At 49.2% G+C, this 13,508-nt stretch overlaps 6 protein-coding genes across 6 annotated transcripts; 4 read left to right on the plus strand and 2 right to left on the minus strand.

The window, feature by feature from the left end:
- Positions 1–273: 273 nt before the first annotated feature.
- Positions 274–2,764, plus strand: hrdA (E3 ubiquitin-protein ligase HRD1; the record flags this gene model as incomplete). The annotated part of the gene is made up of 3 exons (XM_057241695.1): positions 274–297; positions 354–458; positions 515–2,764. 3 exons carry the CDS (start codon positions 274–276, stop codon positions 2,762–2,764), a joined length of 2,379 nt encoding a protein of 792 aa, XP_057097054.1.
- A 974-nt stretch (positions 2,765–3,738) lies between these two features.
- Positions 3,739–4,950, plus strand: N7529_006169 (DUF3431 domain-containing protein; the record flags this gene model as incomplete). Its single annotated transcript, XM_057241696.1, has 1 exon — positions 3,739–4,950. The coding sequence occupies one exon, from the start codon at positions 3,739–3,741 to the stop codon at positions 4,948–4,950; it is 1,212 nt and encodes a 403-aa protein (XP_057097055.1).
- An 858-nt stretch (positions 4,951–5,808) lies between these two features.
- Positions 5,809–7,785, plus strand: N7529_006170 (uncharacterized protein; the record flags this gene model as incomplete). Its single annotated transcript, XM_057241697.1, has 2 exons — positions 5,809–7,262; positions 7,320–7,785. The coding sequence occupies 2 exons, from the start codon at positions 5,809–5,811 to the stop codon at positions 7,783–7,785; spliced, it is 1,920 nt and encodes a 639-aa protein (XP_057097056.1).
- A 411-nt stretch (positions 7,786–8,196) lies between these two features.
- On the minus strand, positions 8,197–9,130 carry N7529_006171 (Tim17/Tim22/Tim23/Pmp24 family protein; the record flags this gene model as incomplete). Its single annotated transcript, XM_057241698.1, has 6 exons — positions 8,197–8,254; positions 8,306–8,529; positions 8,594–8,804; positions 8,855–8,881; positions 8,951–9,066; positions 9,116–9,130. The coding sequence occupies 6 exons, from the start codon at positions 9,128–9,130 to the stop codon at positions 8,197–8,199; spliced, it is 651 nt and encodes a 216-aa protein (XP_057097057.1).
- A 480-nt stretch (positions 9,131–9,610) lies between these two features.
- Positions 9,611–10,708, minus strand: N7529_006172 (rRNA-binding ribosome biosynthesis protein RPF2; the record flags this gene model as incomplete). The annotated part of the gene is made up of 2 exons (XM_057241699.1): positions 9,611–10,637; positions 10,695–10,708. The coding sequence occupies 2 exons, from the start codon at positions 10,706–10,708 to the stop codon at positions 9,611–9,613; spliced, it is 1,041 nt and encodes a 346-aa protein (XP_057097058.1).
- A 910-nt stretch (positions 10,709–11,618) lies between these two features.
- N7529_006173 (uncharacterized protein) lies at positions 11,619–13,482 on the plus strand (the record flags this gene model as incomplete). The annotated part of the gene is made up of 4 exons (XM_057241700.1): positions 11,619–11,723; positions 11,772–12,112; positions 12,171–12,969; positions 13,024–13,482. The coding sequence occupies 4 exons, from the start codon at positions 11,619–11,621 to the stop codon at positions 13,480–13,482; spliced, it is 1,704 nt and encodes a 567-aa protein (XP_057097059.1).
- Positions 13,483–13,508: the final 26 nt, after the last annotated feature.

The following is a 13,508-nucleotide window of genomic DNA, read 5'->3' on the forward strand; positions in this document are numbered from 1 at the left end:
CGAGATGATATGTCCAAAAAATTATGCAGACAAGTATCTATATTAAAAGTGAAGCTGAGATCGAGTATAGATCTGACGGCACGTGCCGCTGACGTAAGATGCGGAGAGGCGTTGACGGGCTGTTCTGGAAAGCTGTCCAGATCAAGCTACTTACTTACTCCTGAGTAACCAGCATTCACTCATCCGCTCCACCAAATGCTACCTTGAGACGCTGGCCTCTCTCACTCTCCCTTTGGTCCTTGACCTTTGGCTTGTCCGACCCAGTCGATAGCCATGAGATTAGCCGCGTATGCTGGGGTAAGTAGTACCGCAGCCTATGAGGGGGGGAAGACAATCACTAACCTCGCTTTCAGGCCTCGGTGGTCCTGGCCACTGGTGTTTTTCTTAAGGCTCTTCATCAGAGGTCCAATTTCTACTCGGCATGCGTCTATCTCTCTCAAAGTAGTGCGAATCTTATGGTGAGTTGTCCTTAGCCGTCACACCTGATCATGCACTAACTCGACCTTATCTCTAGATTCTCACGAACCTATGTCTTCTCGTCACCGGTTTTCTTCTATTCTGGCTCCAGCGTCTTCTATATGGGCCTTTACGGCCAATCGAGACCGAACAACTATACGAACGCGCCTGGTTCGCCGTCACTGAGACTTGTTTAGCCATGACCATCTTCCGGGGAGAACTCGGAGGTTGGTTTTTGGTCATGTTTATCTCGCTGCTGGTCGGCAAAGTATGGGGCTGGATTGGCGAAGGTCGTGTCGAGTTTTTGGAGCAACAACCCCCGGCTAACCCGAAGTTGTTCCATATCCGTCTTGCGGCCTCCCTGATGCTGACAGTGTTTTTCGACACCTTCATGTTGCGATACTGCGTGCAAACTGTGATAACACAGGCGCGCCCGGATATGATGGTGATGTTTGGGTTTGAGTTCGCCATCTTGGCGATTTTGTCGACTTCCACCCTTTTACGATACGTCATCGCGTTGACCGAGATATCCATCACCCATCAGCAAGTGAAGGCACGAGTGGAGGAGCGTAGGGCCGAAATCCGCGTCGCGCGGGTTGCAGCCATTCAAGAGTCTGCCCGCGCAGGCGCCTCCACTCCTCCTGCTGATCTCCCTGATGAAAATGACGTGAATGAATTGGAGATTGACGTGCCAGGGTGGGAAGAGAAAGGTCGCTGGGTCTTTTACTTGGATCTTTTGACCGACTTGTTGAAGCTCATCATCTACTTGAGCTTCTTTGGCATTTTGCTTACTTTCTATGGACTGCCCATTCACATCCTGCGGGATGTTGTGGTGACGATCCGTTCATTTGCTCGTCGCATAATGGATTTCATGCGTTATCGAAATGCAACTAGAGACATGAACGAAAGGTACCCAGATGCTACGGCAGAGGAAGTTTCCCGAGAAGATGTTTGTATCATCTGCCGAGAGGAAATGACCCCAATTCAGCCAGCACAGCCCGCAGCTGGCGCTGCTGCTGACCCAGCTGCCCCACCAGTCGCTGGAGCTCAACGTGTTCCTGAGCGTCTGCGGCCAAAGAAGCTTCCGTGCGGTCACATTCTGCACTTTGCATGCCTTCGAAGCTGGCTCGAGAGACAACAGAATTGCCCGACCTGCCGACGTCCTGTCATCGCTTCCTCGCGAACTGCAGGAGCTGCCGGAGCTGCTGGTAATAACGCGCCTGGCCAACAAAACGGCGCCAACCAACCAGGTCAGCAAGGCGCAGATGGACAACCTCGCGCTCGAGTCTACCAGTTTGGACCGTTCCGAGTCGGCTTCGGGGCTGTCCGTGGGGACCTCTTCAATAATATCCACAGACAAAATCCTCAAGGCAATGTGCCGCAGCCTGTAGCAAATCCGCAAGCGAATGTACCTGCCGGGCAGATTGGGTTTGGATTTGGGTTTGGGCGCCAACCTCAAGCCCCCACCCCCAACCCCACTCCCCCACATGCCACGGCCCCAGGGCTGTCCACTGCTTCCGATATCAGCACTCAGTTGCTCCAGATTGAGCAAAGGCTGTCCCATGAAATCCAAACCCTGCGGCTCGCCACAGAACAATTGAATCATTTGCGTCAATTGCAGGCGGAACTGGATCGGTTGCGCCATACACCAATCCCTATTCATCAAGAAACCCCAATTGGTCAACCAGGTCCATTGCCTAATATTCAATCACCAACTCCAGGCCCAGGAGCCTCGGTCTACACAGCGCGTCACCAGTTTGGTGCAAACCCGAGCACTTCTATCTTGTCTTCCGGGGACTCGCGATTACCTGAAGGTCTCACTCTTCCTCCTGGTTGGACTCTGCTTCCTCTTCAGCGCGTAGATAATGGTGCCGGTGTGGCACAAACTATACAGCCTACCCCAACCACCACGGATACCACCTCTGCTGCGCCAGCTGCAAACAACGCTGCCTCTCCCCCGATCATCGCAGTCCCTGTCCCTCCCCAGGATCAAGCGGGCGGGAGCGCGGTCAATACGCAAGACGCCACCGAAACATCCACAAGCGATGCAACCTCCGGGTCAAACCTGCAGTCCACCCCAACCGCCCCCACGCCAGAGCACCGCGCAGACTCACTCTCCCAAGAATGGACAGATCTTGCCCCCAGAGGGCCATCCGAGGCTTTGCCCACATCCATCCCCACAAGCTGGGGCACCAATAGAGAAACCTCAAAGGAAGTACAAGCTTCGACAGATGAACGCTCCGAGGCCTCATCCAAGGGCAAAGGCCGAGCCGTCACGGTCGAAGAAACGGATGAAGAAGCGTCCTGATGGCGATGGATTTTTTTTCAACTTCAACTTCACGCTTGTACTTTTCGGGCCTGCTCAGCCCTTTTCTTCATCCAGCGTTGCATGGCGTTCGCGAGCCAAAGATCATACCCAGATTTTTCTTACGATTTTTGTACGGTTGAATTTCATGCACAATGATACCTAGCCAATCGGAAATGTGTACATGTAGTATTGTGTAAATGACACTTTGGTTGGATGTGTTGGTTGAGGTCGATGATTTTTCTCTATATTCCACTGGTTGATCTTTGTTGAATAGAGCCTAAGTTTTTAGTTCATGATCACATTTGCTTGTTCTCTACTTTCTTGTACACCGAGTACAAATCTTTCGTTTGAGTCTCAAGGAATGTATAAATGTATACAATCCGTACATGTATGTACAATGTAGTTCAAGGCTATGTAGGCCGCGTGGCTTCGGATCAGGGGGATCGTCATACTTCCAAGTTGATGCAGTACATATTATTTTCTGTGTAACAGAGCAATGTATGTGTTAGTTATACACTGGTTAATTATATGTGTTCTTTTGACATTGAAGTGCATTTATAAATATAAGCATACAATACCCGTGGACCTAACTGTATACGTTGTAGTCATAAATGCGCGGTCATGTTTCGTCATAGTAGTGCGCAGCCACACTCTAATCCACCCGTTGTTTCACGAGAAAAGCCTCCAAATGCGCCAATGAATACCCTGGTCCCTAAGATCTAATATAGAGATCGTCTGGTGGTACTTTTTCTTTTTTCTCGCCCCAATTGACCCTGATTACCCCTTGATTATCAGGGCAATGGTGATATCTTGAGCTATGTAAGGCATTCATTCCCCTCCTTGGCTGAGTTGCCTAGATCTCTCTGGTCCCAATCCCTGTCAATGTCAATTTTCAATGCTAGCATCAGCGTCGCAAAAACTCCCCGCTAATATATCTCGTGACACAGTTAACTATACCGATTGTGCTACCGTCCATGATTCTCCCACGGCGAGCAGTCCTCTTCCTTGGCGTCTGCTTTTTCCTCATCCTCCTCCTCACAGTCCGCAGCCTCTCCCGACCATGGAGTGACGTCCCCCAAGTAGTCGGCCTGGGCGACTTAATACCCAGCAATAACACATCTTGGAACATAACCCGCGGCCACACAAATAAGGACCTCTATGCGCCTCCACCAAACTTCATCTCCGGCACCCCAAAGCCCCCGGGCTACCAGTACTCCAAAGTAATGGTAGTAACGCGCACAAAAGAAGAAGACACCAGCTGGATCTCCGAGCAGCTCCCAGATTGGAACACAGCCATCTATGTCGCAGATGACCCATCCGCTCCCCTTCACCCACCCAAAAACAAAGGCCACGAAGTGATGATCTACCTCACCTACATAGTCGACCACTATGATCAACTCCCCGACGTCGCGGTCTTCATGCACTCACATCAAAACGCATGGCACAATGACGCGCTCTTCAATGGTGACGCGGCCAATCTCCTTCGGAGACTAAACCTGAACCGCGTCATCCGCGAAGGGTACATGAACACGCGCTGCGGCTTCGGCCCGGGCTGTCCGGCCTGGATGCATCCCGGTGCCGTGGAGGAAGACGAGACGAAGCAGGAAGAGACTATGCTCGCGCGGGCGTGGGGGGAGCTCTTTCCTGACGAACCGATCCCGTCTGTTCTGGCACAGCCGTGCTGTGCGCAGTTTGCGCTATCGCGGGATCGGATCCGGTCGATTCCGAGGGCGCGGTTTGTGTTTTATCGGGATTGGTTGCTTTCGACTGATTTGAGTGATTATATCACCGGGCGGATCTGGGAGTATCTCTGGCAGTATATATTTACTGGTGAGGCTGTTCTTTGTGTCGAGGAGAATGTTTGTCTTTGTGATGGTTATGGGTTTTGTTTTGGGAGTGATGAGGAATATAGGAAGTATCAGGACTTGGAGTCTGAGAGAAACGAGCTTCAAAAGGACTTTGAGAATTGGATGTGGTTGGCTGATGATCTTGAGCTTGCAAATGGGTTTGGTGAGTTGGATGAGAGTGTTGATTTAGATGGGGAGAGAACCGATCTTCATTCCCAGTTGCAGGACAAGCAGCAGGAATTGGCTGAAATTCTACACAATGCCATGCAGCGTGGAAAGAACCCTCAGTACCGTGCCCAGGAGGCTGGTCGACCTTGGAAAGAAGGTGATGGGTTCTAAACTTGACCGGATCAAGTACTTGAACCTGACTCTCTTTACCCCGTACATATCTTCCTTTTTAGGGTCGATATGTGACATGATCTATGACATCTATCTGCCATTTATTCGTGATGAGGTCTACTTCTGGATGCCTTTTTTTTGCCTGCTTTCAACATTTTTGGTTGGTAGGCCATATTTTATCACCCTTCTGGCCTTATACCTCGAACTGTACTTGTATATATCTCATCTTTTTTTTGTGCGCCATTAGACTTCAGCTAGGGTTTGAAACAATAGAGGTATATTCGGCTTATTGTCTAATACAAAATCTCATATCATCTAGTGCAACAACCTTTGGAATCACATAGTTTTCCCTTGATCTACTATCATATGTCTCTATACTACCCTAATCACATGATCTTTTAGCACGTGACGTGGGTCACGTCCGAGTTTGCACTGTCTGCCTCTCCTTCAAACCACGCAAACATCAGTCGCGCGCCTCTCTTATCACTATATACAAGAAGCTTGAGCACTTGGCTTCTGTACTTCAATTGTCTTTTTTTTTTCTCTGCTGCTGTGCTCCTGGGCCTCCTGGGCGTGACGCGCAGCAGGTCGTTCTGTGCTCTGTTCAAAGTAAGTCGTCAGGACATTCATAGCGAAACCCACTAACAACAAAAGCTTTGATAAGAGCTCGAGATTCAGCAAAGACTCCCTCAAGCGATCGACTAGGTATCTTAAACCGCAACTCGAAACAGGCGCAATTCAAATCGCTATTGTTGTGTAAAATACTCTAATCCAGTTCGTTGCGGCCTGCAAGATTTCACCCTCCACCAACTTCCGACCTTATCATCTTATCAAAGTGCCTCTGTGCTCTAATCCACCATGAGCTCCAATAACCAACACCCTCCTACACCCTCATCCTCCGGCCTCCCCCACTCCTCAACTTCGAATTCACACCTCGACTCAAATGCGCAGCTCGGAAACAACGGATACGCACCCAACGACAACCAGCTTGCCGGATTAGTTGAAGCCGCAACAGCCGCCGCAGACCAAGATGTCTCGCAATGGGCAACGGCAGAAGCAATTGCCACAGCTGCCGGTGCAGCCGGCCATCACCACCAGCTCGAAGCATACGGCGCAGATATGCATCTCGGTGACGACAGTTTCGGTGATGCGAGCTTCGCTGCTCCCATCAGTAGCTCAAGACAAATGAGAGCACCCAGTCACAATGAGCACCAATCGCCAGGCCTCACACGAACAGCCACTAAAAAGCGCAAGCGCAACGACAGTAACCTTGACCCGGCCTTGGCGGGTGCTGGCCTGGCTGCTGCGCAACACCAGGCACAGTCCCAGCAAACCCCACATGGGTATACTGGAGAGGGCATGGACATCCGCGCCGAGCAACCTCAGTCATTGTCCGATGCCCGGGCCATCGGCGTTCACTCTGCTGCTGCATTGTTCCGCCAGCCGTCCACTAATAAAAAGTACACTCGGCCTCCGATCTCGAAGATGTTTACCTCGCTTGAGATATCACCGGAGAATTTCTTGCATCTGCAGGCTGCCGCGAAAAACTACATGTTAAATGATGAGTATCCCGAAAGACGGGATTGTGTTGGCCAGCGCGGAAAGGGAGATACTGAGATGGTCAAGCTCCGTCTCTGGAACTGTGTTCGCCAATTCCTTGAAGCAGAAGGCCACGGTGAGCGCTTTTTCGGAGAGAACGTCGTAAATGAGGGCATGGGCCCGAGAAATTATATCTGGCCGCGAGACCAGCACAAGATCATCTCATTAGTCATTCCCCTGCTTCGAAGAATGGTTACAAATGAAAGACAACGCCAATACGCCATCGAGACCCGAAAGGGCGGCGGCTCAGATGGACGACGTCGCAAAACGGAGGACTTTTCGAGCCTAAACAGTCCGCGCTTTTCGCCTGATCAAACATTCCAATCGCAACAGGCACATCGCGATGATCTGTCACAATCAATGCCTCCGCCCCCACACCCACTACAGCCATCAATTGATCCGCCCCAACCTATGGACCTCGGTTTGACAGACCTTTTCTTGGAAGGATATACTGTAGACTGGGAAGAGATCGCCCGCTCTTACGATAACTACAACCAAAGCTTTGAACTCGATAACCTATGGTCTCTCTCCGGTCTTCAGCAACCAGATTGGCGCGGTCTCGTCGCCGCGGTCGACAGTCATTACCAAGTAATTCACAGCGGGGATTTCAATTGTCCACCAGCCTGTGAAGATGAAAATATCAACCGTATCATTCACACTGAAACTGCTTCCTCTCTTAACTGGCGAGTCGGCGGAGGTCGCAATCTCGATTTGTACGTCACCCTCCCCATCCTCCCCCTCAAGAAATCTATCGTCTAACACCCCAGCAGCGCAAGCGGTATCACCCGCGACGTCTCCCGCATAATCCGCGAGACCATCTCCGCCCGTCACGGGCACCCTCACCAAGAAGAACCCCACTACCACCATACTCCCTTCGCTCCTCTGCCTGAAAACACGCAACAGCAAACCTCCCTCCGCGTCAACATCCTGCAAGGCGGAAAGCGCATTCTCCCCAGGTTAGACCTTCCAGCCGCCCAATATCCCAGCATCGATACCCTCAAGCAAGCTGTTCTCCGTCGTTTCCCAGGTCAGATCCCCGGGCTATTTACAGAGGGCAACGCTGCTGCGCAGGAGGCGCGTGAGTCTGCGGCTGCGGCTGCGTGGAAGGTTGAGGTTTGGCTTCCAGAAGGGTTGGTCCCTGTTCGTACTCAGAAGGATTGGACTATTGCGCTTCTTTCAGCTGATACAGTTGATTGGATGGATGGAGATTTGAAGGTCCTCATTGAGACGGAGTAGATCTCTCTGGGAGAATCTTGTGTTTGTTGTCTTTCACGATATCCCACTTGCTTTGTTTGATTTGATCATGTATTATTATGAGACAATAACGTCCTGAATTATGTGGCTCTTGTTTAATTGCATAAGGGTAAATCTACCTACATGTAAGTGGTCCCTCGCTAGGGCACGTACATACGTAGGTACGGAGAAGAAAGCTTTTGGGACCAGCTCGCCTCGGAAGATCTAACAGCCACGAAGTAAATTTTCGAAAAATTTATGTATATGTTATCATAAAAAGATACAATGAAATCCCGTCTCATAATACAGGGTTTAGAGACAACAAGCGGGCCTGAAATGATGCATATCAACTCGAAACACCAAACAAATGACCGCTCTATACGCCGTAACGAACCCAAAAGCAAAACTCCTAGCTCATTTGTTATGCACCAAAAGCGTGCGTAGAGAATCCCAATGGTCCGAATCACCATAGCTAAATCAAGTCAGCAAGATCATTCCGCAAATTCTCAGGGACTCAACTTACATGTACACCATACTACTCCGCAAACTCGACGCCAGGGTCTCAGGGTGCCACCGGAAGATATACATCACCATGGCCCAGGTCATACTCGCGAAAACGGGGTAGGCATTATTCGTGATCTTAGTACGTGCGTCGGGCGTAATGAGAGACGAGAGGGGGTGCATATTGGGCTGCACAGCGAGTTTGGCGAGGGCAAGCATCACTCGCGCGAACACGTAAATTACGATCTGGAATATGTCAGTACTGCTCGGCATGAAAGGCGCGGTGGAAGTCCCCCAAAATCGAACATACCTGCTGACTGATACTCCCCGGCTGTCTTCCAAACACTGCATACCCGCCCAGCAGGCCTGCAAAGAAACTATCATATCGGCCCTCTTTCCCGGCCCCACCGGGAATATTGCGGAGAAGAATCATGGATGCTTTGTAGATTATTGCGAAGGTGGCGAGGTTGCGCGCGTGCTGGCGGGTGGCTTTGAATACGAGTTTTGTCTTTTCACGTATTCTGGGAGCGATCAGTGACTGCGGAATGGACTCGGGGTGGAGATAACGTACGTTCCAGATCTGAAGAGAAAGATCATTCTGAGGATATTGAAATATTGATCAGCTTGGCCTCGGTGTGGTATGGTATCTTTTCCGCGGTCAACCTACACCAGCGCATGTGGAAACCGCACTTTCGATCCGTACACAATTCCATTGCGTGCGCCCTTTACTAAGGAGAGGAGGGGTGCGAGTTCGGGCTTGAGGATAATGGTTTCGAGTTGGGACTGGCGCTGTTAGGATTGCTTATGGTGATGGTGATGCCGCAGAACTTACTAGTAGGGTGTCCATGTCGCTGGACCTCGGTATGAGATTAGACTTGGTTTGGGGCGATTATGGCGATGATGGACCTTGGGAATGAGTAGCCGGGGAGTAGATTATAGGGCAGGAATCATGAACGGACGAAGAAGAGGAGGAAATGATAGAGAGGGAGTATAGCGAGAGTATAAAGAGAGGGGACGGCACTTTTATCGGATGTAAAGGGCCTCGGCATGTGAGAAGGCCGACGTCATGGTCACGTGTATATATAGGCTTAATCTTGAGATTCAGTTAAGCATGTAGTTAAAGCAGATTGGGTAGATTTAGGTATCGCTTTGGAACATATTTACTCTTATGTGTTGAAGGTGTAGCTAGTTTGTATAGTTAAGATTCGAATAGTAGTATCTCACAGGTTTAAAATAACTTTTCATATGCCGGCACGACTGCTCATACAGGCGCAGAAAACGAGATCCCCGACCAAACGCCTAAGCAAAAAGAAATCATGCAAATATCTTAGTTCTTCCGTGCCTTCTTGTGGCTTACTTCCTCTTCCTCACCATCGTCGACCTCATCAACCTCGTCCTCAGAGATCTCCTCCTCCATCATATCCTCCAAAGCAGGCTCATCCTCCTCATCGGAAGACTCGAAGCCTGCACGGCGCTTAAGACCCTTCATCTTACGTGTCTGCAGGTCAGACAGATCCTGCTTGCCAAGGTGAACACGACCAATCTTATCACCAATAGAGTCGGTAATGATGTTCTTCTTGTTCTTGCCATCCTCGTTGGGACGCTTGCCCTGCTTCATGGCCTCCTTCTGCACCTCAGGAGTGGCCTGGCGTGTACGGCCGACCTTGAAGTCGAACTTGGGACCAACCTCCTGCAACTCCACACGGGGCAGCTTGTGACCACTACGCTTGGTGATGACTCTGTACCAGCGCATGTGGATGACGGGTGAAAGACCTTCCTGGGGCTCCTCTGCGGCAACACTCAGCACGTACTGGAGACCCTCGACGTCGATCTGGTGGGTTTCTTCGCCCTTGAACATGTCGAGCAGAGTGCTCTTGAGAATGATGTGCGAGGTGGATGTGGGGTCTTCCCAAGAGCTACCGGTGAACAGCATCATAGGGCGCAGGCCGAGACCGACGTCCATGACAAGTTCGTTGATGGGTGGGATGACCTCGCCGTCCCTTGGGGGGAGCAGCATGAGCTCGACGAGATCGAGCAACTCTGAGTTGAAGACACGGGCGAGAGTGATACAATTGGGGCGCTTCTTGCTGTGGCTGCCGAATGCTACGAGTCCACACTCGTTCTTGTTGGCCAGGAATTCCAGGCTCTCCGAGTTCTCATATGGGTGAATGTTCTCGTTTTTCTTGTGGAAGAGAATGTTGTGAGGCTTGGTCAAGGCGTGGAAGGTCTTCAGGACGGTGTCCACAACTTGAGGACATTTTGCGCCGTGGAAAATCAGCGTTCTCTTTGGGGGTTCGATGAGTTGCGGCTCCCGAGATTTCAGGATACGCGCAGTGCGCGGGTTCTTGGCTTTCCTGTAAAAACGGTGGGTTAATTGAGTAGGATAATCTGCATTTAAAGCCAAAACTTACACTTCACGCAACATTTTGATGTGAATGAACGGCAGATAGACTCGGGGTGAAATATCAAAAGAGCGGAAAAGTTTTGGATTGATGGCTTGGCATGCTTATCGATAAGCCAGAATGCTGTCACGTGGCTGAATATCAAACATCGTCTAATTGGTTGGCATACAGTATACAACACATGAAAATAGCTTCAACTGGTAACTTCTTGATTGAATAATTGTACAATAATCATACAATGTTGAATAAAATCCTTTTTCATTTATAAATCTATAGAGTAGAACCCATATCCTATGTTCATAAACTCCCATATCCCAATGTCAAAGTGGAATCATGACCCTTATAGAGCCTATGATAGACATCAATGCTTGTAGCCTCTTGTAGTCAAAAATCGATCACTATTCCATCAAGCAGTTTCGTGGTCTAGCGGTTATGATTTTCCGTTAACAATTGCCTTACAGGCGAGTGTTCCGGAAAGGTTCTGGGTTCGATTCCCAGCGAAACTATTTTTTTGTTTTTTGCACGAGTCAAATACTAGCTAGTAAAGGTCCTTGAACATATTTGTTTTTTGATAGTGAACATAATTCAAATCATAGACAAATTGACGAGTGGTGGTTTTTTTATTTGATTTGTCACATACACCTAAACAAAAGTGTTGTCTACATGTAGCGTATTTCCTTCCCTATATCAGCCCTGGCATGTCATAAATTATTTCTCCTAGGGGGAAACTCCTCGCTCAGATACTATATAGTCCGGTCATATGTACGATTCGGATTTTGACTAAAGAATTGTTACATCGAAAGACAAGGCTAAGCATCAGAAGCGTTAGCGTCGTAGTGGGACTAGGGATTTCGGCTGCTTTCCTAGAGAGATATCACACATATATATTACATCTTCCCAATCGTTTTCCCCTTCTCCCCCAAACAATTCACCATGAATCATCTACCAAATTTCTCATCTTCCGTCTTTGGCCCAAAAGAAATCACTGTCGATTTTATACAATCACACCCGGATATCTCGTATCTCACCTTCCAGCTAGTAAGTATGAACGAGCCTTATGACATCCACGCTAACCATGAACTCCAGCTGGACACCGAAGACCTCAAAAATATATGCCTAGTATCAAAGTCCTGCAATGCATTGGCTACACCATTGCTATACCGATCTATTGTCCTGGAATTCGAGAAAGCTCAAGAAGCAAATGCACTGGAACTGACAGATCCCCGAGACTGGAAATGTAGGTTCTCGGTGCTTCTACCGTATCTATTGGATGACAGGAATACCCGTGCCCAAGACTGGGTGCGTGATATTACGCTGAGTCTTGCTCCTTGTCCAAGGAATTCGATACAGCCCACGGCGAAGATTCAGAAAATAGAGGACGGACTCGTCGCATTACTTGAAAAGCTACCAAATGTCCAGAATATCTAGTAGGTTGTATTTGTATCCATGGTGTTTTTGAAAATTGTCATTGACCATCATACGCAGCTTGGATGAGGACATACACTTCACACAACGTTTCCTAGATGCCATAGCGAGTCACGCTGGCAGGCCTTATCTGCATCTGCTAGGAGAGAATGGCAAAACTCAACTCACAAATCCAATGCCTATGGTCCGTACCTTCAATGTGCACGTCAGTATTCGGACCTTTGGAAGAACTAAGGCAGGAGAAGTGGATTTGAATAAGATATTCGCTGCTTGTCCCAACCTCCGGAATCTATCTGTCTCCACAGACAGGTTTATTCGGGGGTGTGGGATGGGTGGCCGTACCTCAGGCGCAATCATTAGGCCATACGAATATACTCCAGGGAAAAGGGCACCTCCCTTGGAAAGTTTGTCTATAGAAGGGTACCATATGAACTCACTCGAGGCATCTCATTGGCGAGACGGATTCAAGTGGGACATTTTGAAGTCCCTTACCCTCGGCCCTGAAGATAACAAAGGAATATTCGATGCGTTTCCTAGCAGTTTGTTATCCCTGACGATACTCGAGATCTTGGCCTGGCCGACCAAGAGACCAGGTGAAGACAGAACTTACAAGGACGAGGCACTCGATGCCTTTTTGCTATCGTTCAACACGTTGGAAACCCTCATCGTGAAGGGTTATTCTCCTTCCATCGGGGCAGTTGCCAACCATCATTCCTTGAAACACCTCTGTCTTCACGAAATTGAGCAGGTATATACGCCCAGAGAATTTACAGAGACCAGTGAACTCCAAGAGTTAGATGCACTCTGTCCCGATCTCGAATATCTGGAGCTTGATATCAGCCAGAAGGATGGCAGTTGGGTGAGTTGGCATGGAATGTTTATAACCTCTCTCAACTGCTAACCTTTCTCACAGCCTCGGGACTTCATCATTGCTTTCACAAAAAGTTTCATGAATCTTCGCTCTTTGCATTTCCACGTTGCATTTGGATTTGACAGGCTAGTTGATGGCGAGGGGGGATGCATTGATGAGACCGAAGAGCAGATGAACAAAATTCTCACCAACTCCAAAGTCAAAGCCTTCCTTGAGATTCTCTCTAATCGAGACTCATCTTCAAAACTTCGGAAATTGACGTTCAGAACAGGTGAAAAATTACGTCGTTTCCGGCAGTGGTGGCCGCAGTATGCGAACATTGAAAAGAGACTGGCTAGAACCTTTGAAGTGTTGTTTCCATTTGATCAGGATGCATTGCCTGTCGTCAAAGAGACGAATATAACTCGTTATACTCATGCTTGTGGGACCACTACAGATGGAATAACGTTAGCTTGTGACCCTGCGGATTGCCCCCTTTCTCAGGATAGGGTGTGGGATTGACTAGCTACAGTCATGTTGATCATATT

Source organism: Penicillium soppii (genome assembly GCF_028829465.1).
Source record: "Penicillium soppii strain IBT 18220 chromosome Unknown utg000005l, whole genome shotgun sequence".
In the NCBI taxonomy this organism is placed as follows: domain Eukaryota; kingdom Fungi; phylum Ascomycota; class Eurotiomycetes; order Eurotiales; family Aspergillaceae; genus Penicillium; species Penicillium soppii.